Source organism: Pezoporus wallicus, unplaced genomic scaffold (assembly GCF_028554395.1).
Source record: "Pezoporus wallicus isolate ANWC-B61680 ecotype Strahan unplaced genomic scaffold, APGP_CSIRO_Pwel_v1 contig_4816, whole genome shotgun sequence".
Classification (NCBI taxonomy): Eukaryota; Metazoa; Chordata; class Aves; order Psittaciformes; family Psittacidae; genus Pezoporus; species Pezoporus wallicus.
Genome location: NW_026640990.1, coordinates 6,158,667 through 6,179,495, shown reverse-complemented (window position 1 = coordinate 6,179,495; position 20,829 = coordinate 6,158,667). Strand labels below are relative to the sequence as shown.

Below are 20,829 nucleotides of genomic sequence, written 5' to 3'. Positions count from 1 at the left end.
AGTTGTAATGGATGTGTTAGTTCTCTTGGTGTCTCTACCTTGATGTCTCTACTCATAAGATTGTTCTGCAGTGGTGTGCCCAGTTGTAGGCAAGGTTTGGTACTTATGGCAGCATTTTTGCCCTGCACTGCTTGTTCAGAACTTTTTACTGACAAAGAATAAAATGTTCATTGTCAGCAATCTTTGTGACAATCGTAGACTTTACTCTTATCTGTGCATATTACTGAGCAACTGGATATCTAAGTGTGTGTGATTTCTCCTTTATCCTGTTTCTCCTTAGGTTAAAATATCTTCTGTAATTAACTTAGTGCCCTTTCCCTCCTACACTTGTTTACCTCGTACATCTGCACCTACAGTTCCTCTCACGCATTAGCAAAATATTGTGCTGCAAGAAGTTAAATTGGTGTATTTGGAAATGGTGGCATAAGTTTGTTAGCCCTATTCCTATAATGCTTCTAGTAGGAAAAAGCTGTAAGAAAATAATAAAAATGTAATCAGGATCTAACTAAATTTATAATTCTGTGAATATTTAAAAGGCAGTGAGAAATGCAGAACGGTTGAGGTTAGACTGGCAACTTGTAGTGATGACACATGACAGCAGACTTAGTTTTGAGATCTTGAAAAAACTTCTGGGAATACTTCACACCAGATTTCTGTCAAGTTTTTAAATGAGATAATTATGTTATAAATATTGAAAAACATGATTAAAAACAAAAAAAAGATATTCTGTGCTTATGCAACTAAACTGCCTCTAGGGAAAACCATTTGCTGTTTCACTCCAACTTCAGTTAGTAAGGACACATGGACTGACTTCATTGGACCCCATATTTTGCTAATCTTCATAAATGTTCTGTTAGAAGACTCCATTTTCTATTTAGGCTACTAAATTCAGTGATCAAAATGTAAGAAACTGCTTCATAGTTCCATTGTTCTCAACGCAGGGGAACCAAAATCGTGATTTCACTCATGAACTCCTACAGAACTACGTGGGGGTTTTATGAGACTCCTATTTGTCTTTGTGAGAGGTTTAGAAAGGACACAAGGGGTTTTGGTGTGTTCCCACTCTTTAAGGATGTCTCAGAAACTTCCAGCGCTTCTCTTTAAATTTCAGAATATAAAAATACATGTATAGGCTCATCCTCCCTCACTTGAAAAAGTCTTGGGGACAAAACATAGATGTTTTGGTCATACTTTTGCTTGCTTCTTTCCTGAAAACAGCCTTGTTAGTATTCTACTCTAAGTCAGGCTGATTATTATTTTGGTTTGCAGTGCATTAGGACCTGTTTTGGATGTCTGGCTTTGCTGGGTTTGTTTTGCTAAGATGTCATTTTTTCAATATGGAATTTAATACAGAAATTACATAGAACACGGAATTGTTGCTTTTTAAATGGGTGCTCTCACCTTTCCCACAGAATTCTTTGACTAAGAATGTTGAATGTATGCAAAAGCTTCTGGTAAGCATCCTATCTCAGTGCAGTTTTCAGCACTTTCACAATCCATATAAAAAATGTCATTTCTAGGCAAGCTTATCTGTCATCTTTTAAATAATTGCTTGGATTATGTAATTTAACACCATTCAGTAATATCATGCTACAAAACTGGCTGTTAGTAAATTCTTAACAAAATGGCTGATTCCCAAAATGGAGTTTATACATGGCCAATAGTCAAAAGTCCTGTTCATACCTGCCTCTGAAAACAGCTAGTACTGCTATAAAACCCTGCTGGAACAGACAATTCGTGGTACATATTGACCTGTGTTACCTAAGCATAGACCTCTAAAGTACTTAATGTATGGTATCTTGGGTTCATTGTTGTATTTGGTTTCTATTTTTATATTTGCTGTTCTTGACCTCGTACAATAATTAAAAATAATAGTAAAAATACTGAAAAGAGCATAACACTTGTCACATTTGTGGAAGATACAGCTTTAATTTGCAGTGCCATCTTTTCTTGCTGCTTGGAAATTAATATGCTGGTAGTTATTTTTAATATTGCTGTCACTAAATACAGAGGCTGAATTTTTGGCTGTGTGCATTTGAAATAAGTCAGTGTGGTAGTTCAAGTAACGTGGACCGGTATTCAGATGATATGCAAGATGCTGAGCTGATCAGTGGGAATATATTTTTACACTTCATGTTTTAAAGTCATTCAAATACTGATCTGCCAGCTGTCTTTAACAAATTTTGTATTTGGTTTGTCCAGCATAATTCACCTGATGATCAGTGCCAGAATGACTGTCTGGAATTGACTGTTGTTTTGGGTGTTACAGATCTGCTTCTCTATTGGCACATGTACCTGCAGTGAGGAGAAAGGCAAAAACCACCAAGATGCCTTGCAAAACACTGGCCTCTGCAGCCTGCCTTTCTTTCAGTTGTAGTAATTTCAGAACTGTTGTGGTGCTTCCTTTCCTATCTCTCTAGCAGATACTATTAAGCCTGTTGTGTGTTTTTAGGATCATATAAAACGGTTTCTGTTTTTCAGTAAATTCAGAAATAGCTTGGAACCATGAGCTGAGGAACTGAGATGTTCTTTGTATAGTGTGTTTTTATATGTGGCTGTAGAAGCGATCCAGAAAAGGCATCTCCAATCCATAAGCCAGTTGTAACCCATCCTTTTCCAAAGTACATTGATTACACCTATAATTTGGTGCAAAATAACATGGAAGCCTTCAGCAGGTTAACAGTTACATCAGTGTGACCCATGCATATGAATATTCAACCGAGCAGCTCTAATTTCCAAGCACAGCTTGCATGTTCTCTGCGTTGTTTTTTTTTTTGTTGTTAAAACTATGATCATAATTTTCTTATGCTTCCTGTAAGTTTTTCTCAAGCTTTAAATGTGAATATCCTACAAAATCTTATACTCAAAATTAAACATTTATCAGTGCATGTTTCCTTTATAAAAATAAACAGGGAGTTTAGTCTTTCCTTTGAGCTATATTTTGATTTACACTTAAATCGTTTAGCTGATACAGATAGATGGATATTATTTGCTTCTGTGTTATTTTCTAGAAAGTAGGTACTGTATTGAACAAACCTGAATATTCTCATTCACAAAAATGAGGCTTGATATCTAATAAGTGGGCAGCATCTTTTAATGTGTTAAATTTTTCAGATATTGGAGTTTAATTATATATTATGATCCAGTGGATTTTTGAACCACATTTTGTGTTTTCTATGTATTTTTCATGAGAGAAAATCAATAATTTTGTTATTTGCTCTGGTACATTAAATGGTAGGAGACACTGAAGAAGTTTCGTATTAGTCTTGGAAAAAGTCTTGACCACTATCACTTTAATAACCAGTTATTTCATTATTTCATCTTCTTGGTTGAATCATCTGTGTGGCATCTCCTTTTGTCTGTCTTAATACCATTTTCTTCAAATGCAAGGGTGTAAGTTATGGGGGAGAATATGGTAAATCAGTGAGTTCTCTACCATTTGCTTTAAAAGAGGGAAAACAGATGTTAGTATCTCTAGTAGTATCAGACATCTTTGTAAGTACCATCCTCAACCTTTGAATTGAGAGATTAATTAAAAATGCATATCATGCTTTAATAATAATATTTTTAAAACTAAAGGAAAAATACTTTGGTGAAACGATACATTTTCCACGTAGGTTTTCACCATGTTGGCTAAGTCCACACCCAGTGCTGCTGAAGTTCATAAAGAAATTTCCATTAACCTTAATAGCTATGGCAGTCTGCTGGAGCAATCCTATGTTTAATTCTTTCTCTTACATCTCTGTTCTTCAGCCAGTTTAATCTGGTATACATCATCAGTGCTGCTAGAGACTTGATCTCCCTCTCTACTTTCAGTCTATTTGCCTTCCTCCTTGTGACCAACAATAGCAATCTTCACAGCTATTCAGCAATCTCAATCAGGATACTGATGCAGCTGAGAATTAACCTGGGAAACAAGTAAGGTCAGTTTTTGTTCAAGAAATGAAAGCTGGAGAGGAACATTTTACAAGGGCATGTAGTGACAAGACAAGGGGGAATTGCTTTAGACTGAAAGAGGATAGATTTAGATAGATACAAGGAAGAAATTCTTTACTGTAAGGGTGGTGAGGCACTGGAACAGGTTGCTCAGAGAAGTTGTGGCTGCCCCATCCCTGGGGAAGTGTTCGAGACCAGGCTGGATGGGGCTTTGAGCAACATGCTCTATTGGAAGTTACTCCTTCCCATGGCAGGGAGGCAGGAACAAGATAATCTTTTAAAATCCTTCCAACCCAAACCATTCTGTGATTAGAGCCAGTTGCTTGATGTCTGTTACATGGGTGTATGAACAATGCTTGCTGGGTCAAGGGAAGGAGTGAGGGAAAAGGAGGGTGAAGTTGGAGCAGGCCACTGGCAGTGCCAGGTTGAGATGATAGTGGCACATCTTTGGTGCTGGAAATTAATTTTTTTTTTTTTAGCATTAGTAGATAGCTGTTGTTACTGGCTTTTAGGAGACATTGCATGGAAGAAGTTGTTAGTCTAGTCCAGAAGTATGATAATGATGATCCTTTGTGTCATCAGAACACTGCAGTCTTAATGTGATAGGCACTCATCAGATAAGGAACATGCGTATAACTAGCTGTGCTCCAATTTCCTGTCTGGGTATCTCACAAGGATTGAAATTGATAGAAGAAAACCTTTTCCATATCCTCTGTAGTCATTTACTGACTAAATAGTTGTAGGATGTTACCTTTGTTGGTTTGTGAAAATGAAGTTTGGTTTAAAATGTTGGTTTAAAAAGATGGCATGTGGCATTTTTAGCTGGTTGGGTATTATGGAATCCTAAAGCTGTGGGCCACCAAAATGTCTTGAAAGGCCTAATGCTTTATGCTCTTACACAAATGGAGTTAGCTAGATTTTTGCTTTGGCTTGTACTTCTCCAGTAAACACTCGGGGGGGGGGGGGGGGGGGGGGTGGGGGGGGGGGGTGGGGGGAAACCGAAAGTGTAACTTGGATTCTCCTGGAAGTCTCATTTTGGCTGTGGCTGCTTGGCAGTTTTATGATAGTAATTAGAGAGAGAATAACTACTAAATGCTTTGAGGTTTTTAGTCTTAACTTTCATCTTTCAGCATTTGTTGTGTTAGAATGCTCAACTAATTTTCAGTTTCTAATATTAAATAAAAATACCAACACTGAGTAGCCTGAACTTCTATAACAATATAGAAACTGTTCTGTTTTATTCTCTTTCACCTGCCCCACCTGCAGTTAGTGGACATAAGACATGAGAATGATTGAGTATCTTAAAGTTGTTGGAGGGCATTAGCTGTAAATTTGTACCGCACAAAAATGCTATTAACATTTTATAAACAATTTCTTTTTCACTGTGTCCTTAAAACTTCAAAGTGTTCTTCTTGGAAAGGTGTTTCTTTTTTACCTCTTCAACTTCTTTCTTTTTTCTGAATTTATAAGTTTTCCTGAGATGCCACATTTTGTTGGTGACAGTCCTGCAGCAGAATGCCAGAGAAGGAAATAAAAGCAATAACACTTTATTATTAGAGGCTTGTTGTGATTAAAAAAACCCCTCCAACCTACTGAGTCTGGGGAGTAGGGTGGTCACACAGTAGGAAAGCTTGGAGTAGTACAAGACAGCAAAATACTACTACTGTTAAGAGATGTAGTTTTGCATGGTTTTTGAAAGAAAGGGGTAAACAGCACTGAAGAGCAGAGAATGTAAATAGTTATAGCAGGCAGTCATAGAGAGATATAAAAAGCATAAGTTGACAAGGGAGCGCATTCCTCTTGTTGAAGCAAGAAGCTAAAATCATTGATACATGGTTCCATCTGACTTAACTTTGTTCTCTGGCATTGAGCATATCACTACTGTCAGCTTTTTACCAATTTTGAGATGTTTTTCCAACTAGGATAAGGGGTAACGGGTTAAAACTTAAACAGGGAAAGTATAGATTGGGTATGAGGAAGAAGTTCTTTACTGTAAGGGTGGTGAGGCACTGGAATGGGTTACCCGAGGAAGTTGTGAATGCTCCATCCCTGGTGGTGTTCAAGGTCAGGTTGGACAGAGCCTTGGGTGACATGGTTTAGTGGGAGGTGTCCCTGCCCATGGCAGGGGGATTGGAACTAGATGGTCTTAAGGTCCTTTCCAACCCTAACTATTCTATGATTCTCTGATTCTAAATGCGATGGGGATCCTCATGGGTGCTTCAGCACTATGGAGGCAGCTGATGATGTAGACAGGAAATTCTAACACACTGCTGATGGAAGCGTAAAGAGGTTGAATGTTAGAAACTTCAGCCAATTTGTATCTCTGAGCTTCCAAGTTTTTAAATTGATTTTTTTAATGGTTTCTAGTGAAGTAGCTTCAGACTCAAGGAAGCAGATGGCTACCTTTCTTGTTTTCATGATTTCTTGTGGAAACATTAAAATGTCATCAAAGAAGACAAAGAGAGGTAATGTGGTCTGCAAGTGGATTTTCTGTGTTACATTTGCAGAATGGTAAATGCAAAATACATCTGGCAATTTGACTTTATGCTTTGCTAAATTCCAAATTTAAAAGTCGTTACGAAATAAATCATTAAGAGCAGCTTTGTAAGGAATAGGAAAAGCAAGTATAGTGCCAGTTGGTTCTATTCCTTTGTCTCTTAGATGATTGTACATTATTGTTGATACTAACTTGCTGTGCTGAGTTAGAAAAAACTTAAGTTTACCATCCTAAAGCTGTCACTACTATTTTAAACAGAATAAGTCCAAGCGAAGTTTTCTTTCTGATTTCTTTGGAACTTGCTGTGTTACGTGACATTCTAGCTAGATGTGAACTCATGTTTATGTTTATGTTTATGTGTAAAATAGATACAAGGTATGTGTATTTCTCAGTATATCACTTCGGTCTCCTTTCAACTTTTCAGTACACTATAAATTGAACTGATGTGAAAGGCAATGAATGGAAGCTTCATTTTTATATTGTAATTTCAGTATGCAGCCAATGTAATTGATAATTATGGGTGTTGTATTCAGACACAAGTGGTTTTAATGCTGAACACTTTTAATGATCAAGTCTCAATACTGTAAACTCTCATGGAGAGTTTCTTTTATGCCAGCATATTTGGAAAGCTATACTGTAGCTATATAACTTAGGCTGTTGACAATATAGGTTATCCCAGTTTGATCAGCAAACTCTGCTATCAGCAGTGTTGATAATTTTTATACCAGTGTCGGTATACTGTGATAAAACTTTTACACAACCTAAGAAAATGCAGAAAAAGTTAAAAAGCATTGCTATATCAAGAGACTTTGTTCTCAATTTAATGTTTGTACTGAACCACATGTAGTGGAGCTTCAGTTCTGGATGAGGCAACGTTAAAGATAAGACTTCCTTTTATGGTTTTGAGTGTAAGATAACAAATTAAACATTATAAACAGAACTATATTATGAGTATTTTTATTTTGTCATTGATATATCAATGATTTTTAAAAATTATTTGAGCCTTACATTTCAAGATTTTGCTTCTTGAAATAAAAATTCACATTTGAGAACGCATTGCTCAAGGCTTGATTAAAATTTAGTGAAAGAGTCTGTGCTTTGTGAGTAGAATCTAGTTGTGCCCTGCATACACTAACCATAGGCAGAAGAACGTAATTGCTTAGTTAGAAAATTGAAACCGTAGCTAAAATTGTTTCAGGTAATTGACCAATATTTATGATTTTCTTGATCCTAAATAAGATACTGGATGCTGCTTGTGTATCTAATTAAAAAACTACAGTTTAAGGAATAGTGTGTTTTGGTTGAGTGGAAAAATACACTTTTCATCCTTGAAATAAAGTAGGACATTTGTGTGATCCACCCCCAAGTCCTTTGAATATCATGTCCAAAATGTTCCCTGGTCATTTAAAGACACTGTATTCAATAAAGCATAACAGAAATGTTTATTTTCATTACTTTAGTTTCAGCATTTTAAAATAGAGAAATTACTTAAGAATTGAAACTGGTAATGTCACGTGAATCAAGCACCTGCAATCTGACCTGCAAAAAGCCCTAGTTTATTTCATGATCTGCTGTCTTCTTCACTTTTCAGGTCAAGTGAATTAGTTCTGGAAAGAAGGTGCTGTCAGATGGATTTAAAAATGAGTCTTTTAAGTGTTCAGTCTATTTTGTGTTCTGTCTCCAAAAAATAAACTATCCACCCAAACATGTGAATATTGAATACTTTATTGCATTTTCAGTTCTTCTACACTTTTGTGAAATTTTAAACTAAAATAATGTGAATGTATGTATTTATTTGTAAGCTTTAACTTTCTTGTCTAGGAATATTTCTATTCTATCTCTGAATCATAGAATGCCAGGTTGGAAGAAACCTCAAGTATCATCTGGTCCAACCTTTCTTTGCAACGCATGATCTAAAAAAATACATGCCCTTGTCAAAGCCTTACCTCTGTTCAGTCCCTGAAGTGTTGAAGATAACTTTGTGTGGCTTTTCTGTAAAAGGTTTTCAGATACATTCAGAAATGTGCATGTAGTCTCTATATTGAACCAAGGCATAGATATGTTTGGGGGTAGGGTAGAGCTTTAGAGAGCTGGTGTTGTATGGTTTCTGATTTAGTAGAGGTGAGGTTTTTTGTTTGGTTTGGGTTGGGTTGGTTTTTGGTGGTGGTTTTGTTTGGTTTTGGTTTTGTCATCTTCTTCGAGTGCACCATGCCTCTTACTGCCTCTCAGCAGCACTAGGCTATATTTTTATATGGTATGCTTTTGAGTCAGGTTACAGAAACTTTTAATGAAATTCAAAAACTTTATCCCAGTGTAATAAAAATATATTTCTGTGTCTCACTAGCAACCAATGCCCAAACATCAGAAGATAAAGCTATGCAGGATTGTATTTAATTTTTACCCTGGAGTGTCAGATTAATAATGTTCATTGTACTATTGGCTTAACCCCAGACCCACAATTCTGTTTGTTCGGAGGGGGTTGCTTTCCCTGTGTGCTCCTAATTTATTTTCAAGATCCTTGGCCATTGGCTTGTAATAACAATGTAAATATGCATTTAATGGTTGATATTCAAGAAGGCCTTTGCATATTAACAGTGGGTTAATATGTACCGACTTTGGTCAGTGATCTTCTCTCAAGTTAACTATTTCGATTTTCACCTCTAAAACTTACTACCAAACATAGTCAACTATGTCTCTATTAGACCAAGGGCCTTTAATGCCAATCACTTCTTCCAGCTTTAAGTGTTTGGAAAGAAGGAAGAAACAGAACATAAAGTTATTTAAATGCCAGTTCTGCCAAAGTGGAAAGAGATTGCAAATAGGATGTTGAAAAATAATGTTAAATCTTAATTTGTCCTAAGTATCTTAACTCTATGATTCTATGATTGCTGTGTTCTTATGATTGCATCATTATGTCTTGCTGGAATTTTTGAGTCTGTCTGGAGCGATAGGTGTCATAGTTTTTCTGAATATAATGTAAACACTTACACTGATGTACTTGTCCTGTCATAACACCTGTACACCTAACTGCTCACAACTGTCAGTACTTGATAATGCTGCTGAGACAGGACTCTTTCAGAATAGTATGAGGGAGCCAGCACTCTGCTGTAGATGGAACTTTTCCTGTTTCCAGAAGAGGAGAGAAGTTTCTTGTGAAAGTACAATATTGCTTTGTTACTGATGTGTTGCTTCTAATCTGATGATTGAACAATGTTCCCTAACTTTGGAACAGATTTTCAGTAAGGGTAGATTTCACCTTTTTAATTTACTGAGCAATTAAAGTTGATTTTATTAATAAATATAGCAAGTAATTTATTTGCTCTCGGAATGCTCTTATTCCTTGGGCAGAATTTGTCTGATGTCTAGAGCTGTGATATCAACATGGCCTCAATTTTATTTAATTATATCAACTGAAATACTTTGTATACAAGATAGTCAGCTTTCAAAGTTTTTAAGTTTTTAAGGGATTTCAGATCTTTGTTATTTTGATGGCTTTTTATGGCAGATGCCTTAGCAACAGTGTCATATATCCCTGAGCCTTGTTATTAGAGTGTTTTTTTTTCCCTTGCAAAGTTGTTTTTTGCATTAGTAGTAAATACATGCAATTTCTTACAGAGCTTGTGAATGTATGGACATTTAAGCTCCCCTACTGTGTTTTTTAAGAGAAATACAAGGCACAGCTAGACAGAAATAAAGTTCTTTTCTGTTAAAGGAACAAAAAAGCAGACTGCCAACATGTTTTTGTGGTTTCTTTAGCAGTAACCCTTGTGTCAGGAAATGTTGCTGTGTTATCTGTTGACAACTGTTCACATTATTTCTGTTTACTATCATTTTTGAGATGAAAAAAGCACCTTAGGTTCTCTTAGATAAAAAGTAGTTGAACATGACTTTTATTCCATACTGATACTGTCCCAAGGAGTGTAATTCCTGTTGTGAAGTAGAGTGAGATAATTAGTTCAGTAATAGCTTGGAAAAAAGGACCCTCTAGAAGCTCAAAAAAGAGTTTTCTGTGTTTTTTTGTTGACTTGTGCGTGCCTCGATAATCTTGCGAGGTATGCTTAGAAACTGTTCGCATTACATAAATGAATTGGAATTAATACAAGATGCGCAAAATAGTCTTGATTTTAAATGACATGCATTCTGGTTTCTGTAAGTGACAGAATCAAATAGCATATTTGATATACTGTTCACCTTGAATATGACCATCCCATTATACTTTTCTTAGGTATAAAAATACAGAGCTACTGAGTTCCATCTTCAAGTAATAAAACTTTATTGTCAAGTCAGATGCTGAACTCAGTTTCTGTCTATTTACATGAATGTAGAGCTTGCTGTCCTATACACAGGAAGAACTGATTGGAAATCATTTCTGTACTTTTGACTCCAAAGGAATTTCAGCCTACATTCAGCTCAAAACTTTTTACCCCAGCCAAACCAGGAAATTTCTGGGAGGATTTGCTCTGGAGAAAGTATGGACCTATTACTGTATTTCAGGGAGCAGGATGGCAGTAAACGTACCATTTTACAACTACATGTAATTATCCTCTAATATTAAGGCACAAAAGAATTCTTTCTCCCAAGAGATTATGTTAATGTATATAAGATGGATGTACAGTTGTAATACTAAGAAACATGAGTTAGTTCAATGTTTGGGGCCATGGTTCTCAATCATGTAGCTCTGCACAGAAATTAAGAGAACTTTGTGGCCTTTTACATCTTCTGTAAACATTAGCAGTTACTCAGGAACACTAACACAGACTGTTGGGCTTGCCAACGTGGTGAGACTAGAGAAGGCAGCAAGTAGAGTCCCTATTTGGACTTCAGCTCATGAGCATTTTTTTTACATTTCTGCAATAGTGACTGGAGCTAATTTTTTGTATTCTCTGTACAAGAGCTACACTTTTGGTATGTATGTCTGAAAGTCCCTTTTGGCTGAGTCCGTGATAGCAGTGCTGAACTATGAGCGCAGTCCATTTTCCATATACATACTGTTTGATAGAGAGATCTTATTTTTCTGCATAGTTATCCATGACTATGCCTCAGAGATGAACACCTCATGCACAGCAAATGAAGCATGTCATCATTATAAAGGCTAGGATGAAGTAGTCAATCACTCAACAATTAAGTCTGAAGAGTAAAGTTGTCCATGTGTGTGCTTTTCATGCTAATCTGTTTTAAATATTAGCCACTATAAACCCTTATTGCTCAGTGTGAGTAAAGTTGGCATAGCATGGCCAGTGGAGAAAAGAAAATGAGGTACAGAATGTGAAACAACCAGAGATGTAAATTCAGTTTCAGAAGCCTTTTTTTAGGGTAGTATAATTCTTAAGGGCAGTACAGTGATGACTATCAACTTTTGGTTTTGAGTTCACCAGATGAACTGTGTCACATTCACCTTTGTAGCAGCCTCCTGTAAAGGCCTGATTAAAAGAATTATTAGTGGCATAGAAGTGTGTAGATAATTGAAAGGCTGGTTACAGAAAAATTGCAATTCAATTATAAATGAGAGGGGGCTTAAATTTACTCTTTTTCCCCATCATTTGAAATTGTATGCAGTTATACTTAGTTATAATTACATGTAGACTTTTAAGGTATTACTAATCTCCCAGAGGAATAAAATGGTTTGAGAATATTAATTTTCAAAGCTATGCATGCTCGTATTTTGATTCGGTTGTGTCCTGGGTTCAGCAGTAGCCGTCATGTTTCTCCTTCTTGGTAGCTGGTGCAGTGCAGTGTTTTGATTTTAGGCCTGGGAACAGAGCTGATAACAATGATGTTTTGGTTTGGCCAAGGACTTTGTGAGGCTCATGCTCTGCCAGGGAGGAGGGGAAGCCAGGAGGAAGCAGAGACAGGACACCTGACCCAAACTGACCAAAGAGGTATTCCATACCACAGCACGTCATGCCCAGGATGTAACTGGGAGTTAGCCAGAAGGGCTGGGAGACTGCAGGGTTGGAGGAGGTATGGGTCGGTGCTTGGTCGGGCCTGGGGGCCGAGTTATCGTTTAGCTGGTGGTGAGGTGTTGTATTCTCTTCCCTTGTTATTTCCTTTATCATTATTATCATTGGTGGTAGCAGTAGTGATTTGTGTTATACCTTAGTTACTAAACTGTTCTTATTTCAACCCGTGGGAGTTGCATTCTTTTTGACTCTCCTTTCCGTCCCTCCAGGAGCAGGGGGAGGGCAAGAAGTGGGGGGAAGTGAGTGAACGAATTGCCTGACTGGGTTTAAACCACGACAGGTTGGTAAACCATGTATCCTAGGGTGAGCAGAATAGACCCTTCTTTTCTTTGAAGAAAATTTCTCTGGCATATTTGAGAAAAAATTGACTGAATTTGGCTCTGCTCTTAGTGTATCATTTTGATGGATCTGCCCACTTAATTTTGTTCAAAATTCATCTGCTGGAGATGCAGAGGAACATGAAGCGGGACAGCCAGCTCCCATTCAGCTGCAAAAAAAGAAAATCACAAAAATCCCCAACCAATTAATTGAGACTTCTTGATTTGACTAGGGAGACTAATAGTTTTCGGTATTCACAATATATTATATTTTATTTCTAAGAAATCCTTATTTTTTTCTGCCGTAGTTACTGTCATATCAGACCTTTGCCCTTGTTTCTTTCCTCATTTTAATTAAAACACTGATCACAATTAATCCCTTGAAATGTTACTGCAAGCCTGCTATGCGCTTTACTCTTCTGTTGTCTCCTTTTGCTTGACCTTAGGCTGGATGACATCCTTTTGTTAAGTCACCATTTCACTGAACATTGCTTCCCTCCCTTGTGTTACAGTAGATGTATGCTGGCTTTCAATTTGGTACTTCTAAACACAGGAGTAACTGTCTCATAATCCATGACCACCCCATGAATGCTGCCCAGGTGTGGTTTTGTGGTTGTCATCCCCTGCATTTCTCCTCCTTCCCCTTCCCCTCTGCCCTTTTTTTTTTCTTCATTTTAACCCATTATGCACAGGATAATCTCCCTGAAAGCTACATCTACTGGGTATGCTCAAATCTTATTTTCGCTTATCTGTATTTTTATGTAGTCATCAGCTGTTCAAAAGCTAGTTAGTAGGAAGTATGTAGGATTATTTTATTGTTGTCATCATTTTGTTCTATCCTCAAGCTTCCCTCAACTTGTGTAATCTTCTGTTATTGTTCTGTTAAGTTTTTGAGACTGACTTCCATTTAATGGAATGCACAGAGTATGGTTTATCCTGTACTTGATGAGGATATATGTATGTTACTGCAGTGCACGTAATAATAAAAAATGCTGTCCCCAGCTAACTTTTGCTCCGAATTGCAAAGAGATATTTGAAAACTATTAATTTAGCTCCTAACAATATGCCCAAGCAATAGAGCAGGAGGATTAACAACTTACTGGTAATGTTTATGTGAACTGTGAGATTTGTAGTGCAACTGTGGAATATCCAAATGTGATCAGATGTACAGATCCTGTTTTGGTTTAACAAGCTCAGAAAGTATTTAATTGGGTGCTTGTACTTGGCTGCACTTTCCTCTGTCTTTGTAGCCCACCTCAAGTACCTTTGGGCAGCAGACACTGATATTTTAAAAAAGTTATGAAAATACACTATTACTATACTGAATGTTCTGTTAGTGTTTTCTACACTTCATATAGAAAGAGCATTGCAGGCAGCTTTGTCTTTCAACCAAGGAGGCTTGGGCACTGAGCTGAAGCTTGGTAGGGCTCTGCAGGTTTTTGTGGGGAGTTAAAGGATGCGGTATGTACCATCACCAGAAGCGATACTCCTGAAGTACCAAGTGCAGAATTGTTTTGAAAATTTGGTCTGTATGTAAGTTTTGAGTCACCATGGGTTTGTCCTCATTTTCTATGTCTGGGAGTTAAAATTGGGCATTAACAAGAAGGCCTTGTGTCTCTAGTCCAAACGGGAGAATAGTGTTTAGGAAATGAAAGCTCAGTCTATTTTAAAGGGGATAAAAGTGAAGGAAAGGGTATTAGCGTGGGCTGTTTTGTACCTTAGTTTCTGTGCTCATTTGTGCATGTGTTGGAGTAGCCACATTCTGCAGTTCCTTACAGATTGGAAATAAAGTTATTTTAGCAAAAAAAACCTTAGGTTTTATCCTACTGCTGAAGCACTTTATCTCCAAAAATCCAATAGAAATCTTAAGCAGTGGACTCCATCACCAGAAGTACTGAGAAATGTGGTAACAAAAATTAGAATTAAAATTAGAATTAAACTTGGCTAGGGATGTTAAGGATGACAGGAAGGGATTCTGTAAGTACATAGTAAATAAAAAACAGGCTAGGGACAATGTAGCCCCTTCTGAAAGCTAGCGGGAGAACTAGCTACCCAGGATTTGGAGAAGGCTGAGGTTCTGAATGACTTCTTTGCCTCGGTCTTCACTGGTAAAGGCTCTGACTGCACCACCCAAGTCTTGGAAGGCAGACGCAGGGACTGTAAGAATGAAGACCTTGGGCCCACTGTAGGAGAGGATCTGGTTAGAGACCATTTTAAAAATCTGAACTTGCACAAGTCCATGGGACCTGATGAAATTCATGCGCGGGTCCTGAAGGAGTTGGCAAATGATGTAAAGCCTAGTTCATAAACTGCTTACAATTGCATATATGGAATTTTAGTCATTTGTTTTAGTAAACAAATGAAGTAGTTCGTATAACTGGTAAAATTGGAAGTCAGTTAAGACTGGCTTTAGCATAGCGTGTTATTGCCTACTTTAAAGAATTTATTTGAAATGTATGTTCTTATTTCAACCCGTGGGAGTTGCATTCTTTTTGACTCTCCTTTCCAAAGGTAATACTTAGAGGAAAATACTGAACACTTCCCTTTATAAAAATGTACCCCAATATGCTCTTAATTTCCCTGATTTAACTCTTAAAAAAAAAAGAAAGAAGTCTGTACTTGCAGAAAGCCTTCAGTAGGAGCAATGTATGTGAATGGAAATTTAAGCCTGCAGCTGCTTGAGTAGCCTGTTGACTTATTTGAGAAGCCAGAAGCAATTAACTATCCAAGCATAAATAAATGTATGCAGGAAAAGACCCCATGTTTCCAAAGTGGTGCTGCAAATAAGTAGCACATTTGGGGATGTAGGCAGAAGGTTTATTACGGTGCTTTGCCTATGCCTAGGATATAGGCACGTTTGGTGTCTGAATAGGGCTTCAAAGTGACTCATTTTTTATTTTCTACATTTTGATAAGGTATAAATGGTGAACCTTTTCATCTGTGTCAGCATTGCTATGCCAGTACTATTTTTTCAGATGTAGCAGGCTAAATCAGAATGCTAAAATTAGCAGGCTGCACTCAACATTCATTTGGGAGAGCTGCTCTTCCAATCCCCCTGGAAGTTATGACTATGCTTCTCTCCTGCATTTTATTGGAGGAGACGATTTTGTTCACAAATTAAAATATAAGACACCTCTTGTACATTCAATTTCTTAACCATATATGTTTCTTGACATTAAAAAAGAAAGGGGGGGAGAGAGCACTGGGATAGTGGTTTTTACGAGACACAAATTGTTTGCCTGCTTTTAGTGGTAGAATCATGCGCCATTAAGACAGATCTGCTGCCAGTTGATACAGCTGATAAATGCTTTTGCAACAGATTTTGTAGATCTGGAGTATGGACGAAATAAACTTGTATAACACAAGGAAGGGGCTTTTTTGAAAGGATGCCTGAAAACTCTGCAGAAAACTCTGTGTATAGCACAAACAAAATTATAATCAGAAAGGAAAAAGAACAGTCATTTCCAAGTCCTTACTAGGCCCTGGTTAGAGCAGTATTCTGTCACCTGCTTGTAACATCTACTATTTTAAGTCAGTGGCTTAGTTTTAAGGATACTGCATGAAATCAGACTTCTTTTAAATGAGCATTTAGACTTGTTTATGTGCATGCTATATAGCTGGTGAGCTGAACAGTTTAAAAAAACTGTTTCATAGGCAAACTGCTGAAACCATAGCAGGTGGTGGTGGATTTTGAGGTGCTTTTGATTAGTATTTTATTTTTATATTTTGTAGAAATTTTGTAGCCTTTTTTTTTTTAAACACTGATCAGACACAAGAATTTCAAACTGTTAATTGTTCATCTGTTCAGCAGTTTTTTTCCTATAGCATATACTTTCTGCTTTTAATCAGAATTAACATGATTCTTCACTTTGGTTCTTTATTAAAATTTTTAATTCTTTTTCAAATACAGGTAGTCTGATAGCACATTCTTTAAGGTAGCTACGCGGGTCTGTGCTATATATGTGAAGGCAGAATTCATTGTCAAAAAGCTAAAAGTCTAATGAATGAAATAATTTGGGTATTAGTAATCTGAAAAATGGGGAGAATGACCACGTCTACTTTATTCAGTGCATTTTGTGGTTTTCTACATAACTTTGCAGATGTTTTGTCAGAATAAGAAGGTTTTGCAGTGGAGATTGCTGCTAATTCAATAGTAATTCTGAGATGTTGGGGCTCCTGATTGGCTACATTTAGACAACATTTAAACAGTGTTTAAGCATATTATATTATTATTTAAAATCAAGTAACATCTTTACTATAATTCGATTCTCGTCTTAAAAAAGTATGTTGTACATCATCCTGATATGTTCATGTAATATTGCATGTTAGCACTATTTTATGGAACTGATGACAAATTAATAATGTCATCTTCCTCAGTTCAGCATTTGGTGTGCATGATATTTTGATCTTAAGCAAATTACTGTTTTCATTTGTTAGAGAATTTCAGGTAAATGGAGAGCTTTTTGCCTGCAAAAATGAATATGCTTTTTGGTTGATTTTCTTTTTTTGGTTGTTTTTTTTTGTTGGTAGTGTTTGTAGCTTTTATCCTTTTTCTCAGTTTACAGCTTCTTTGCTTTTCATGTTGCATATAGAGTAGCTAATTCATTTAATCTCTGCAGCTACTCTCTCATTAGGTTCTCTCTTTCTCTATACTGGTTTCAGTTTTTTCAGTCTTCTCATGTTTTTGTGTTTCTTAATCCATAATGATGATACTGGTGTGGTTCTGTCTTTAGTGGGAAAGAAATTCTTTGTCATTCCAGAAGTATGGTGCCCCAAAATGCATAGCTATATTCCACCTAAAAACTTTAACAGTGCAGCAGTAGAGCAAAACACTTGCTTCATGGTTTGTTTTTCAGGAATTCTGGTTTTGCTTCTCAGACTGTTGGTTTCTTTGACAGTACTTTTTTTGTTTGCTACCACTTGGCATAGTGGACTTGCATTTGACTGATCACTATAAACGCACATGCATTTTTGTTGCTATCTGTCCACTTGGTTCCAATTCTAAATTTGTTCTACCTATTGAGGCATTTTTTGGTGTTTTTTTTTGTTTGTTTGGTTTGGTTTTTTTTTTTGTTGCTGGAGAATAAGATCCTTTTGTGTTTGTATTTACAGGACAGACTTGTATTTTATTTAAAAATCACTTGTGAAGAAATCTTACCCTTTCCTTCAGCGTAGGTGCATACTCTGTCTTTTCCAGATGGCTGGTAAAGTAATAAGCACATGATCTTTTCATCAAAAGTGTTAGTAAAAAGACTCAATCCTAGCAGTGTTCTTTGTGAAAGCCTAATGATGTACAGTCCAGCAAACAATGTACAACACAAATCACCACCGCTACTACTAACTACAATGATAAGAGAAAATAACAAGGGAAGAGAATATGATACCATCGGCCAAGAAACGAGTCCCACCCGGAAGCCCGTGTCCTTCTGGGTAACTCCCAGTTACCCCCCTCCCCGGGCATGACGTGAAAATCTCTTGGTCCTCCTACATTGTCGTTTGACCCCAGACAAGACCCAAACCTGACTCTGCTTAACTCTTGAAATCAGTCATGGGCAAAACACGCTCTGTATGCGTGCTAGCATGGTGATTCCCATCACAATCAGCAAACAAGTCTCAACAGCATTAAAAGGCCATTCAAAAACTTCAAAACTCTCAAATGTAAATGGTCTGGGCGGACGACTGGGAGGGTAAAAGGATGTCTCCTTCACAGGTTGAGCAGCTGAGAAGGAGAAAAGACGTGTAATTGCTAAGCACTTCTATTATATACCTCCCAAAGTATAAAGGTGGTGACCACACTGGGAACATAAGCCAGATCAGTTTCATGATCAATGATTCTATTGTATTACAAGTCATTACCATAAAGTGCAATGAGACAAAAACCTTAGCCCAAGCCCCACACTTGAAAAACACTAACACAGCAAATACCGAATGGAAGTAAGATACGATATACTGAAACTGTGAGATCAAGAGGAACAACCTTGAGAGCCAATAAATCAGCATTGTGACGAGTGACTATTAATCCAGTCAGATCCGTCGTTATCTCAACCCCTCTTGCCCCACGTTGGGCGCCAAAAAGAACTGTTGTGGTTTAAACCCAGTCAGGTAACTTGTTCACTCACTCCCAGTGAGCGGTGCCGGGCTGACAACAATCGCCGCCCCCCCCCCCCCCCCCCCCCCCCCCCCGGGGCTCTCCCCTTTCCCGCTCCCGGAGGAGAAGCAACCAATGTACAGCAACCAATGTACAACACAAATCACCACCGCTACCACCAACGACAACAATGATAAGAGAAAATAACAAGGGAAGAGAATACGATACCACCGGCCAAGAAACGAGTCCCACCCGGAAGCCCGTGTCCTTCCGGGTAACTCCCAGTTACCCCCCTCCCCGGGCATGACGTGCTGTGGTATGGAATACCTCCTTGGCTAGCCTGGGTCAGACACCCCGTCTCTGCTTCCTCACAGCTTCCCCTCCTCCCTGGCAGAGCATGAGCCTCACAAAGTCCTTGGTCAGGGTAAACATCACTTAGCGACAACCGAAAACATCGGTTTCACCAACATTGCTCCCAGGCTGGAAGTCAAAACACAGCACTGAACCAGCTACCACAAAGGAGAAACATGACTGCTACTGCTGAACCCAGGACATGTACATTCCTTGATTATGAGATGAGAGTTATTATTAAGTTTGTCATTTAAATTTCACCTGCTGTATAAGTTCATGTTATACATAAAAATACAAACCAAACTGATTACAGATTTAGCTTATTAGCCAGAGCAGGGTCAAGAGGATTGATATTATTGTAAAAGACACATCAGATGGGCTTAGAGTTAGAAATACTACTTGGTTACAGTGTCATGATGTACCAGAATATTTCAGGAACGTATACTGTCAGCACTGGGGATTAGTGTGACATTTTGGTTTTATTCTTCTCATTTTTTGCTTCTATTCTTCTCATTTTTTGCTTCACATGGTGTTTTGTTGTCTTAAAACAACTTTACCCTTGATAAGTAAGCAATATTGGGAAGGGGAAAAAAAGATTAGTATAAGGCTAATATTCAGTTCTGCCTGGATTATGTATTAGATTAATTTAAATAACATTTATCGGTAAAACATCAACAAAAAGCCATATTAGGAAGAAAATCCTCTAGCTAATTAATTGATTGAAGAGGCATCGAGAGAAGTAATAACTTTAGGATCCAATATTTCTATCTTTAATTAGTCTTTCCAGGGAGAGATGGGATCTACCCCCTTCATGTGAACTTAGTTTACTATTTTTTGGCCTAACTTGTATAGAAATATCAGTCTGTGTTTTTATATAAATGTAGTATGTGTTATGTCCCATGCCACTGATCCTAAAAGAGATACCTGTTGTCCTGCCAAAACTTACCTCTGTCATTATGAGAGGTTGATAATACCTCTGTCAGTGAAGATACTTCATAATAAGCTCTGTGGCAACAGTTCCTTAAAGAGTTTAAATTCAAAACTGATGTATGTCATACCAGTAAGTGTGTCCTTTAAGTTTGTGGAAGTAAAAACCTACTTGTAGTAATATATTGCAAACTGGAATAGTATGAATTCTCCAACTAAAAATAAAAGTTGGGTTTTTTGCTATCATGTTCCTTTTTAGCTTCGTAAGTCAAAAACCCCATGGAAGATGGCCTAAACAACATCTGCCTGATAGTCCTGCTGAGAACAGAAACAAAAACTGAACATTGCTTTTGCTTATAGAATAGAAATACTGCTCTGCAGTTTTAAGTAAAACATTAGATTTTATTTCTGAAGACATAATTATTTTAATGTTGGATTTTGTCTTTATTTTTGGTACAGGTTATTAATGCTGCTTTAGCTCTTGCTGCCAGACCAAAAAGTCAAGTTGTGAAAAACAACATGGAGATGTGTAGGAGTACATGGGAGAATCACATCCATGTCCTTACTGAAGCTGTGGATGATATAATAAGTATTGATGATTTTCTTGCTGTATCAGGTATGATAATTTTCAGAATCTGATTCTTCTTTTATATGCTTTAAAAATTTTTAGTAACATTTTCACAGGAGACCAATGGAAGCTTAGATTGTGTAAGGTTTTGTGAAGCTGTTGCTTCTGTTTAAGATGTTCAAGCA

At 37.3% G+C, this 20,829-nt stretch overlaps 1 protein-coding gene across 1 annotated transcript in view; it reads left to right on the top strand.

Annotated features, from left to right (window-relative positions):
• CTNNA3 (catenin alpha 3) overlaps window positions 1–20,829 on the top strand; it is a 379,762-nt gene that overhangs the window by 223,270 nt on the left and 135,663 nt on the right. The window contains exon 7 of the mRNA XM_057421525.1: window positions 20,536–20,692. Within this exon, the coding sequence (XP_057277508.1) occupies window positions 20,536–20,692 (157 nt within the window). The remainder of the gene's footprint in view (window positions 1–20,535; window positions 20,693–20,829) is intronic.